This window comes from Monomorium pharaonis, chromosome 9 (assembly GCF_013373865.1).
Source record: "Monomorium pharaonis isolate MP-MQ-018 chromosome 9, ASM1337386v2, whole genome shotgun sequence".
NCBI classification, from domain to species: domain Eukaryota; kingdom Metazoa; phylum Arthropoda; class Insecta; order Hymenoptera; family Formicidae; genus Monomorium; species Monomorium pharaonis.
In genome coordinates this window covers 2794026-2806560 of record NC_050475.1, presented here as the reverse complement: position 1 = coordinate 2806560, position 12535 = coordinate 2794026, and the positions used below count along the sequence as shown (strand labels likewise).

The window sequence follows — 12535 nt, the reverse complement described above, 5'->3', positions numbered from 1 at the left end:
ATAGTTAAATAAAATAAATGTAAAATAATTAATACAAAAAATTCACGATGAGAACAAGCCTAACGGTGAAACAAATTTTCCTTTTTTTCTTTAACGAAAACAAATTCGAGGATTATTAAATAGATTAAATATTAACGTTCAAATCGCGAACGATAAGAGTGTGGACGGCGCGAAATGCAATTCGCGAGACGTGTTTTAAATTTCCCGCTAGTGACACATCTTCTTGAAGCGCATGATCCGTGCTTGTCCCCCTCTCTCCTTCCAAGCCCCTCCTCTAGCCTCGTTCTCCCACCGCCGCGCCGCTTACCCCCCACTATGTGCGCGAGCGGACGTACGCACGCACGGACGGATGGACGGACAGGCGGCGGCGGCCATATTATATCAGTGAGGTGTCAGTATTTTCCGAACGTGACGGGATTTTTGGGTGTGGATCGTGCAATTTCCTGTTACGCCGGCTGTCGCGGGGTGCCAGTAGCGCGAACGCCAGCCGGGCCGTCGTCGTGGATGCGGTGCGGCACACACGTGTCACGGGATCCTCGGGGGTGCGTGCCAAGAATCGGAGTATCAGGTAAGCGCGCGCGCGCCGCCGCCGCGCCACGCCGCACCGTCGACGTCGCCGACGTCGTCGGCGCCGTTGATATCGTCGCCGCGGAGTACCGCGTACCGTTCCGCTCCGCTCACGAGGAGGATAGTCGACGGGGCCCCCCCGGGGGTTCGGGAGACGTGCCGAAACAGGACGCCGAGGTCGCCGGCGGAGGTTCGGATCGCCGGTAAACCTCCCGTCCTACCCCGCTCCTCCTCCCCCCCCCCCCTCGCTCCCCTCGTTCGATCGCGTTCGGCACCGCTTTCGATCGTCGCGGCATCGCGATCCGCGTGATTCAGAAACGCGTGACGCGCGGGCGGCAGCCCGCGCGGAGTCGGTCGACCGAGGCGGCGACTCCGACCTCGTAGCGGCGACGACGACGACGACGACGACGACGACGACGCCGCGCGCGGGGTCGGGGCTGTCGCCGCTCCCCCCTCTCCCGTCTCTCTTTTTTCCTCCTTCTTCTCCTCGTCTTTCTGCTCCTCAGTGCACGTTGGAACACGGTGAGCGCGTGATACGTCTTCCTCGGGAAGGAATCGAGGCTGTGCGCGCGGTTCGGCATCGCAACCGGAGAACCGGTTCGATTGTACCGACATCCGTCGGTTGGAGCCAACTGCGTTTAACTTTAATTTTCCGTTTTTCATCCGCGTGCGTTGCCACGTTTACCGACGTCGATTCCACTTCGCCGTGATTACCGCGGCGACTCTCCGTGGATTCGTGTACATCTGTAATGTACGTACCGTATTATACGTGACGTACTTTGACTTTGATCCCGATTTGCGTATAGCAGACTCTTTATCTTTTTTATAGCTTTGTGAAATGACAAAGGATAGATAATCGATAGACGATTCTCATTGTTTATTATTGAATTTGTCGGAAGAAAAACTAAGTTAAGCGCGAAGTTCATTTGATTAGCAAATCATGACTGTTTTTTTTTTTTTTTTAAATCAAAGTGTGATATTCAAGAAACAGAAAATTAAAAAAAAAAGTTGCTCAAGTGAAACGAGTTTTCGTTAACATCCAACTGCATTTTCTTTTGCTATATTGGAAATTAGAGCTACGAGTGTGATTTATATAGGGATATTGAACGATAAATTGATTAATCAACCGACTAATCCGATTGCACCCGCATATTTTCCTTTCCCATCCATCGGGTGTCCAAAAACTTGCCAGCGCAGTTATATTCGAGATGATTGACGTATTCGGTGTAAATATTTCGACGAGTTTCCGCGTATTTAGAATAGATCAATAACAATAACAAACGTTTTTCAATTAATCTCGAGCGAGCTACAGTGAAATTTCTGCCTGTATTTCTTTTTGTTTAAAAACTCAAATAGCTTGAAAACGTACGATCGACGTACGAAAAACAAACATCAGCGAAAAAGTGGTTTATTTTATTGAAAACGTAGCAATTGTACGATTTTTGAAATTTTACCACGTATTCGAATTCCATTCATTTAACTTTAAACCTGCGTAAAATAAATGAACGTTTCTGATAACCGTTAAAGAGGTTTTACATATTATTATTTATACATATTCGTAGATTACGTTAAAAATATCGTGACTGTACAATTAGACAGAGCTAATCTGCAACGTTTCAATGTTCATCGCATATTACGATATATTTCAATTTACATTTAAAACTGTACAACTTAGTTTCATTTAATATTGTTGTAACAATTTTTTAAACTGCTTTTCCAAATTTTTAATTATATTTCTTTGGTTCATAGATAATATCTTTAGTTTATAAGCATGTTTTTTTACTTGTGTGTGCGAAAAAACTACACGATCAGTGCAGTTTTATTTTTGCATGAAGATATAAAGAAGTTTGCTCTAACTATTCATATAATTGTTACGTATATCGAAGCATTTTAAAAAGTAACGTAATATAATATATCAATTATTTAATCTGTTAGGCCCTGCGTCTCTCTTGACGGATATTAGGAATAAGAATTAGAATTTTATAGAACCAGGTTCCTTAATGAAACATTAAACATAACACAATAGATATTAATGAAGTGTCATACAGACATAAATGTGTCATACAAGAGATATAACTTGTAGTATTTATTGAGATAACTAATTTTAAAATTCTAATTTCTAATATCTAATATTTTTTCCATTGCGCAAAATGGAAGGATATTGGACATTGGGAGCAAGAATTATAATTTCATCAGTTTTCCCTTAACATACATTAAACGTAACACAATAGGTACGAATAAAGTAATAAGTAAGTAAATCATAAAATTGTCATGCAAGAGATATAACTTATTATTTATCTGTAATGTTCTCATTGAGGCAACTGATTCTAAAATTCCAATTTTTACTTTCTAATATTTTTCCATTGCGCAAGGATCTGAGATATCACGTATAAAACTCCAACTTTTATTTTCTTATTAGAAATCAACACGGTCGATCGATATGACATTTTAACATAACATTATTTTCCCTTTAAATAATACGCCGTACAATTTTTATAAACAGATCAAAATCTTCTTCGATTATACCTTCTTAAAATCTTATACGACCGAACTCCCAGTTTGTATCTTATTATACGATTAAAAATCCATCCGTGAGGCATCGACGACCGAACGAATGAATAAACATCTCCAAATTTCTCTAGAAATTTATTAAAAGATCATTTCGCGCGAGCAACACCTGAATAAAACACCTGAAGCGGACACGGATTTAGAAAGGAATCGCCAATCGGTTGACAACTCGACGAACACGCCGAAGTCGCGTTCCTAGACTTTCGTTGCCCCTGATCGTCGATGATTATTACACGCATTTATAATCGAAGGGAGGGGACGGAAAGCGATGACGTTCGGTTCCGCGGTTCCCCATCCATTCGTCCCGGATCTCATCTTGGTGCCCGCGTGACACCGAGGCTTCTTCACCTCCACGCTAAAATCGTACGGAGAGGTTACGATGGTGTAGCGTCGGCTCGTGCACGCTCGCTATCGCCCTGCGGCGCCTTTCTCGTCGAGAAATCCTTGGACGTTCATTCCCGTCGCACGTGTAGCGTGCGTTAAACGTGGACGACCGCGATCGTCGCGAGTAACGCGCGGCTCGGAGAGAAGAGACCGAAGAGACCGATAGAGAAGCTGGGGAGTACAATGTAGTAAAGACAGTACAATGTACAAAAGACAGTACATTGTAGTAAACGGATAAAATGTTACGTGCATTTTGTGGATTTTTTAACTTTCTTAAATTTAATATTTCATTAAATTCGAATGGCTTTTTTGTATAGTTAAGGAATGCGCGTTAAAAGATGCATAATTAAATAAATTTATTTTAAAGCTACATTAAACAATTTTTATCTTACCTGGAATTTTAAATAAAGTTTCAGGGAATTTTTTAAAAATTTGAACAAACTTTGAAATTGAAAACTTTATAATATTCATCTGCAATTTTTTATCGCTCCTCTCTCGACGACTGGTGTACATGCAATTATTTTGGGATGTTAACTAATTGCGTTAATTTCCTTTGGTTACACTTGTAATAATACGGAGAATCGCGAACATGCTGATATTATGAATTGTATGCCGTCCGAAGGGAGATTATCGAGTCCGACAGTTTTTAATTAATGTCTTTGGATCGTCACGCTTATATTTATTGGCCCGGAGTGTCAGCGCTGCTGATCTCGGCATTGTGTAATATATATATTTTCGCGATGATGTAATCCGTTATTTTAATTCCGCCGATTCCGCGGAACGGAATCATCGCGATTCTTCCTCTGCTCCATGTGAAAAGGGTTGTAGTTTATTACTATCATGGACATACGGAATCGCGCAATAGCGGATTATCATGTGGCTTCCTTCTGCGTAATGTTGATATTTCTGTCACTGTTAATCTTGAATGATTTTCTGGTCGTCGTAAACATTTTGCAACTCCAGACGAATAATTATTTAAGAAAGTGACGCAATATATTTTTTATTTAAATATATATATTAATACATTTATAGGAGGGAGGAGATTTAGAGAGTTTAAACTCCTGATTTTATTCATTTTTTAATTAAAAAAAAATATGTAACTTTGCTTTTGAATAATTTTGTTTTATATATATATATATATATATATATATATATAAATTAATGAAGGTGTGTTAAATTGCTCTGGAAATTAAATTATCGCATAATTCTTTAATTTTATAAATTCTATGAATTATTTTTGTTTTAAATCGGAATTGCTACGTTTTTTTAGTTTGAATAAACTTAATGATATACTAAGTTTTACCTTCAGGAGACAGAAGAATCGGATACATTTTTCTCTCAGGAAACACCGGTTTCCGGGCTTTGTTCCGTAAAAATTATCACCGCGCTTCTCAGAGAAGGAAACCGGACGTTCGTCACGTAGATCAGCTGTTAATTACACGTGTATTAAACTCGACGTATAATTTAATTACGGTGATATATGTGCTGACATTTGCAAGCAAATTGCCGTATAAATCGTTGTGCAAATTTCTTAATTTATTAATAATTGATTACTCTCTTCTCGAACGTTTTTCCGAATTGTCAAAAGGGAATTCTGTATAAATCTTAGAGTGTGTTTTACCATGGAAGAATTTTCACTTTTTATTATCAAAGTGCTGATAGTTAAAAAATTTTATAATAACTCTTTACATTAAAATAGTATTTAGTTATTTTAACATTTTGCAATCTATAAAGTAGAAAAAAGTCTTGAAAAATTCTTGTAAAAAAATTTTTTTAAAGAATCATGTGAATGAATTTTCAAAATATATATAATAGTGACATCAGAAAAATATGAGCAAGTCTATGATTAAAGGGTTATACAAAGGATATTTATTTCATATTCCGCTTCTTATGCTTCACATATTATGATAAATTAAAAGTTTATTACGAGGTTAAGAGATCGATGTGCCTGACGATCGCGATTGATGATTTATGATCAATAATTGGTGATTAGAGCTTGTCGATGTACGCGGCTTCAGACCGGGTTATTATTGGAATCATCAGACGGACTCTCGTATTTTTGTCGCGCATTTAGCGATTGAAAACACCCACGCGATCGTTATCTCGTCGTTGGTTTCGAAACGCAAGATCGCGAGATCTTCGACGCGCCGAGCCATTACATTACGGTACATAAATTGTCGTTACAGCTCAGCGCTAAGTGGCGCTAAATGAAGATAAGAGCGTTTAAATGCCGGGGCGTGATTCCCGTATTTTATTTGCCTTAGTGTCAAGATCGCATCGAATGTAAACACGGGATGATAATTAGGTCGGCGCTCGCCACGGAATTAGTCGCCTTTTTTATCGCACGAGGGGCACGACGAGCGCTAAAACATTAGCGATTAATTAAGATTAAATCGATAGCGCGATTTGGTAGTACGATCGATAAGTATATTTCTAATACAGCCCGGCCACGCTCGGGAGATACGCTGTACAAATAATCGTTTAAATCTACAGACGTGACGCTCGAGCGATCGTAAATCGTAAAGAGGTACCGCTGCCTCGGCTTCTTTTCCTCCTTTTCATGCCGTTTGTATCAGCAAGGTCGTACAAAGTATCATGGATGTATATAATAGCCTGCTTCTTGTACTATCTATAATTACGGCTGTTAAGTATTTCTTGGCCAATGGCTCGTTAATCATCACTTAAGATCCTGGAGCAAACTATTTTCTTATTAGATTTCATTAGAAAAATATCTTTGTTTTATAAATTTCAAATTTTTTTTATACAATCAAAGTACGCATAGAAATGAAGAGGACAAAGGGCGATTTTATGTTAGTATAATAAAAAAACTTTGTAACTTTAAATATTCAATGTATTAACAACGTTTTTGTTATATAAATAAAAAAATGTCGGTAATTTGCTGCAGAATCTCCTTAAGATGTTCACGATGTTCGCGCATCGCACGATAATCATTATTATATTTTCTTAATACCTTAATTCACTCGCGAGTTGATCGAGGGATCCCGATCGATTAAGGAGGGGTTTCTTTGCTATAATTATTCATCTATATTCGCCGCTTCTCGCTGCCGTTATCGATATCTCTTGAATGCGTATCCCATTCTCTCTCTCTCTCTCTTTCTCTGCCGCGGCCTTTCGCTGGCAAAGTACGCGACGAGAGGCGAGAGATAACGGCGGTTCAACGAACGTCTGGACTGTGGGGTCGGGTCCTAGATAAAGAAATGCTAGACGACGACGTGCGTTGGGAGGGAAGGAAGGAGGACAGATCGGAGACGATGATCGGACACTCCTCGGCGGATGTCGGTCACGCGGATTTGCATCGCACTACCCGTTGTCCCCTCTTGCCGTTGCCTCTGTTTCCGTACGGCGGCTGTACATGGAGGAAGGCTTTAAATCTGCCGCTGGAAGCAGAGCCAGACGGCGGAGATCAAGGGGGATTATGGAAGTTTACCGAAAGATCGCGCGGATCAGAGTAAAGCGAGCGGGGTAACAGGTAGTTGAACGGCCCGTATACCGCATCTCGAGAGGCGTGTGCATGCACGCAACGAGAGACAAGGCTTATGTAACCTGCGCTGGTTACCCGCCGTCTATTTCTGCAAGCGTAATATTGACGTTTGCACGAGGCAATAAATCAACGATAGCCGGTCATTTTCGAAATAAACGTGATTTTCCTTCCTCTCGGGAAACCAGGTCGGTTTTAACGTTAAAGCTTGACGCGTCATGATGAGAAGCTGCTTTACATGCGCGCGGATTTATTTTATTGCACCGGACGTACGTGAGGGGAATGCTGCCGCGAGTTCTTTGCATAATTGCATAATTATTGCTCTCGTGGGAGATCGACTTTTAGTTTACGGTAATGATGATAATAAGCAATTAGTCGCACAATTGTGAAACTTGTCACTGAAAAGGGCCGCATCTTCATTACGGTGAAAGTAACTCGTCTAACAATGGGTTTGCATCCGGTACTTAAAGCGTCGCTGGCAATTAAAATTTACGTCGGTGACTATTGTGACGTTGAGATTCTTGCGCGAATTAGTTATGTCGTTAGCAAGGATTGCATTCTTGTTTCTTTCTTCTTGGTAAAAAAAAAAAAAAAAGAAACATTTTCAATCCTACATTATTTATTTTTTCTCCTAATCTTTTATTATTTGTCATACTAACGTTTTTTTATTCATGATCTTTAAATCAATTTTATACACGCATTGTGTTATGTAATACACCGATGTGAATTATAAAACGATTTTTTTATACGCATAGGCGTAAAAAAATTGGTGCCGTTAACAAACATCTCGTTAAATTAATTTTAACGACGACGCGAGGAACCTTACGCAATCTGTGTTGCTTACGTCAGCGTTTATTGTTTATAATCTTTACCATTATGATTTACGCTTAAAATAACACGACGAATCACAATACCTTGAAAACAAGTGTCACGATATCGATTATTAGAATCGATGACAAAACATTCGTTGGAGTTATCTAATTTTAATCTCTCGCTTCGTTTTTCAAAGGAAATTTAATTATCGTTGTATTAGATCTGACATTTATCTAAACATTAGAAACTTAAACTAGGATACGTCTTTAAAGGTTTATCAGTGCCCCGATAACATTCGCAATCGACAGCGATTGACGTATACATCACCTGTTGAGTCGCTGTTGCCTCACTAAAGTAAAGTCAATATTAATTGTGAGTTTTCTTAAATCTGATTTACGCTGGATTAATTATATGCGCACGTCTGTGTATTCCGATACTGCAGAATGATCTTTGATACTCTAGAAGGACACGTGATTCCATTATATCTTACTTAGCGGCTCGAGAACGGGCCGAGTCTGTTGTAATTAAGCGTCTGATCAAATACTGTAATTACGCATCTGCCAACATGACTGAATGTTATGTGACAGGTTAGCAAGATATAATATTTTAAAAACGAAAATTATGAGCTGGGTTTCGCCGATGTATTCGAGAAGTGGGAATGCAGAATTCGCCCCGTAAATCAATCATCTTTATTTAACTAATTAGATTTTAATCGTTCTGTTACAGAGGGATAGTTCCGCTGTTCAGTACGAGAAGACACAGCTGTCACGATGCCGAAGTCGGTATGTATCCCACTTGAGATATTGAAATCTTTTTAAATCAACCGTCAACCGTCTTGTCGTCGTGTACGTTTAAGAATTTTTGGGTACGAGATTCTCCTAAGATGATTTAACAAACTGCTTGTTGTAATTTAGTTTCCGACGTAGAGGATAGTTGGTGGTGCAGCCACCTCGCTTCAATAATTAGCAGCCACCTCGATATTTCGTGGTGAGAAAAAGATTTAAAAGTGATACGAAGCGAGCGGAAGACATTAACGTCGAGGCGAGATGCCAGGAAGATATCCGAATATATTTCCGAGTATTGCATGTACGTTCGCGGAATACCGTCGAATCCCGCTTTATGACGCGATCGAAAAAAACTGTGCGTGTTTATTGTGCAATAATTCTCGTGCGATAAGATAGGTATCCGACTTGTTCGCGCATACTTGTCGCGGTCATATATAATTTTGCAACGCTGGCAACTTCTGAACTTCTCAGAAGCCAAAACGATTGGCTCTACGAAGTAAATGAACACGGAGAAAGCGTTATAAAAATAAATCGCGCGTTCTGGTGATAAAAATTAAAAAATTCACAGAAATTATAAAATCAGTTTGGCTCCTAAGAGACTCCGTTATTCGAAGAGAAATCGGAAGAGGCAAAGATATCGGTAATTCCAGTTAGTTTCTTTCTTTGTGCAGGAGAAACAATCGCGATTGTGATTTTTTTTTTTTTAATCACCAACGCGTGCGCCGTTGCATCGAAGTCGTAACTTGGTGTAATTAAACCGATCTCGGTTACCAGGTAGACATACACTTTGCATTCGCTTGCGAGTGAAGCGGAAGAACGATATACATCTTTCCGTTTGATCCAGCAAAGCGATGAATAACGAACGGAAACCGCGGTATTTCCCGACCATGAAAACGCAGCCACACTTGAGACGCTGTCCTCTTTTCTTTTCTTTTTTTTCTATTAATATTACACAAAGAATAAGATGTCTTTTATTCGAATCTGCACAAATAAACACCCCGCGTGTACAAAAATGAAACAATTATGCAGACGTGTTCTGACTCGTCTCTCCCATTCACGACTGAATTTCTTTTTTACGTAACTTCATTATGTAATTCGCGACGCGTATACGTATGAAAGGCAATGGTCCTCCGAGTCGCGTGTACGTCTATTTTTTTCCTCAAGATTCAAGGAGCTACTTTCTCGCTTTATTCCCCGTGGAATATACTGAATGCGGCTTTTTCACGAAATTTAGTTGTTTACGCGAAACGCGTGAAGGCATCGTCTATTTAAATCAAGCAATATACCTTATTTGCATAAAACCAAAGCGTTGCATAACGCGAAATTGATTTACGTTTGAGTCGAGGAAAGGCCAAACGCTAAGTTGTTTCGTCAATTTCAATCGTTTTAATTCGCGAAAATAGCCACCTGAAAGATATTTTACGCTTGAACATCATAAAAATGAAGCACATGTTGCAGCAAATTTTTTTATTAATTAAACATCCATATTCAGTTTTTACTCGAGGGGATTCCAATTTGTTATACAATAAAAGTTACAACTCATATATTCATAATATCAATTTATTGAACGAAATTCGGGTGTAGAAAACATTTTGAATAATCGTTAACGTTATAAATTAATCGGGTACAGTAAGAATGAAAACATTATAAGCTTAGTATCTTTATATTTCTACAGTGCAAAAAATTTATCATGTTTCTGTATATAAATGTTTTATAGAAAATCTGTATAATTTTTATACACGCACTCGTACAATATAATAAATATAATAAAAATAAATAATTTTTAATAATTAATTCTGCAAGAGCAAGCACAGTATAAATAACTTTATACGTAGCAACTTAATCCTACTTTAAATTGTTATGGAAAATAGATTTGTATAGCAATTTAAAGTAAGATTAAATAGCCTTTTTTTCTATTCGTCACGCGTTTCAATCGTGGACACCTCGCGCCGCGTAGGTCGGCGACGTAAGGAATGCGATATCGCGTGTGTATCGCAAATGTGAAAGGCATCGGCCTTTAACGCATCCGAGAGGTCGAGCAGCCGTGCAACGAGCTAGTACCCTACTGACTTGTTGCACACCTGCTGAGGCAGGCACCCCTCCCTTTGCTCTTTTCTTTCGAGGGAGAAACTCTTTTTCTCGGAGTTACTTTTCACACAACTCCAACGTGCGACGTACGACGAACGGACGACGGGGAAAGGAGTGTCTCTGGAGTCTCGTCTACGGAAGTCGCAAGCAGTCAGTTGCGACTTGCGACAGCCAATGGCTTTAACTAGAGACTAGACGCTCATTGGCTGTCGCAAGTTGCAACTGGCTGCTTGCGACTTCTGTAGACGAGATTTGAGATCAACTGTGATTGGCTAGATTTTTTACGATCAACGATTAACGCCATTATGCCTCGTCTACAATGAGTCGGTAGTCGTTGGTCGTAAGAAATCTAGCCAATCACAGTTAAACTTAGAGAAGAATAAGCGAGCATGATTGGTTAAACTTCTTATGACCAACGACTAACGACTCATTGTAGACGAGGCTTTAGATCGTAACTTGTAGTAAATGAGATTTTTAAATAACGCTACGCGTAGCGCCGTTGAAACGCTCGCCGACAATGTTACAATGTCGGCCTCGTGAAACAGGATTCCGCTCGTTCGCTGGAACATCCTGTGCTAACTCGATACGAATAGCATGCATCACGTTCGCCTACGCTCCGCGTTTTGTCAGCAACCGATGCGTCTGGCTGACGCGCGTTTGAACTTCCGCAATCTCAGGAAGTCCGCGGCGGAAGCAAAAAAAATTTACGCATTCAAGTCGGAAAGGAAGGAACGACACTTGCGACACAGGCTTAAGCGCAAAATTATGCACAAAATATAAATAATGTACATTATGATCATACAATATAACGTAAACTACAGAAACTATGTTTTACTTGTTATCTACGTAAATAATAAATTAGTAAAATCATGGAACATGTAAATTTCCTTAGTGAAAATTAGATTCTATTTTTTATTATAAACATAAAGTAAACCAATACGTAAATAATCCTGAAGTTTACAGCGCAACCTTTATTGTGCCATTCAATTTACGATAATCTAATATCGTTTGCATGGTCCACACACATAGAAAAGGATTTCTACAAACCCAAGTAAAGTCTCGTTTACAGAAGCCAATGACGGTCGAGCTTTAACTAGAGACTAGGCGCTCATTGGCTGTCGCGAGTCGCAACTGGCTGCTTACAACTTCTGTAGACGAGGCTTAATACGTAACATAAACAATCCACGTAATTCACGGCCCTGGATCGCAACGGTCTCGCAAAATCGGCGGTTTCCGAAAAACGTTGGAGCCAGGCGGGGTCGCTTCCTTCCGCGCGCGGCACCTGGTATCGCCGGCACGCCGCGATTGGTCGCCGCGCCGCCGACCGGCTCGGCCCACGTGACCGCCGCGTTCGTGCGCCGTCGCCGTCGCTCGGGGGAGCTCAGAGCGGGAGAAGCGTTGCACCGTGGCGCGTCGTTTTGCGGAAGGGAGGGGCGATCGCGTCGACGACGGTTGCACTTGTGTTTCGGGGCCCCATTGTCCGGAGACCGGCTCAAAGGCCGATCGCGTACGTTTGTTTGCTCGTTCGCTCGCTCGTTTGTTAACACGATCCGTCAATCGTGCGTTACATCGACGTTATCGAACGTCGCCCGCATTCGCGAAGAAGTTCTGTTTCCCGCGCATTTATTTTGCGCTTTGCATCGCGTGTGATTTCTTCTTTCCTCCTGTGAAGGTGTTCCAACGAATCTCGCAGACATGGTCGCCGGCGGCAAGATGGTAAGCCGGCCGTTACCGACGCTACTAGTTTGAATTTCGTTCTCTACGTCTCGTGATAGAGATGCGTTGAGTCTGGATTTGCGGTGCGATACATTGAAAATACATCTCGCGATGC

General features: G+C 40.6%; 1 protein-coding gene across 8 annotated transcripts in view; it reads left to right on the top strand.

Moving 5' to 3' along the window:
• Window positions 1-352: 352 nt before the first annotated feature.
• LOC105831895 (moesin/ezrin/radixin homolog 1) overlaps window positions 353-12535 on the top strand; it is a 33163-nt gene continuing 20980 nt past the window's right edge. For 3 of the 8 annotated variants that reach the window (XM_012672351.3, XM_036291679.1, XM_036291673.1), the window contains exon 1: window positions 12179-12420. In XM_012672351.3, coding sequence (XP_012527805.1) covers window positions 12400-12420 — 21 coding nt within the window. In that variant the 5' untranslated portion in view covers window positions 12179-12399. Of the gene's footprint in view, window positions 569-588; window positions 1319-8117; window positions 8204-8262; window positions 8419-8557; window positions 8614-12178; window positions 12421-12535 lie in introns of those variants that run through there. The other 5 variants (XM_012672352.3, XM_036291674.1, XM_036291675.1 and 2 more) reach the window with 4 other exon arrangements.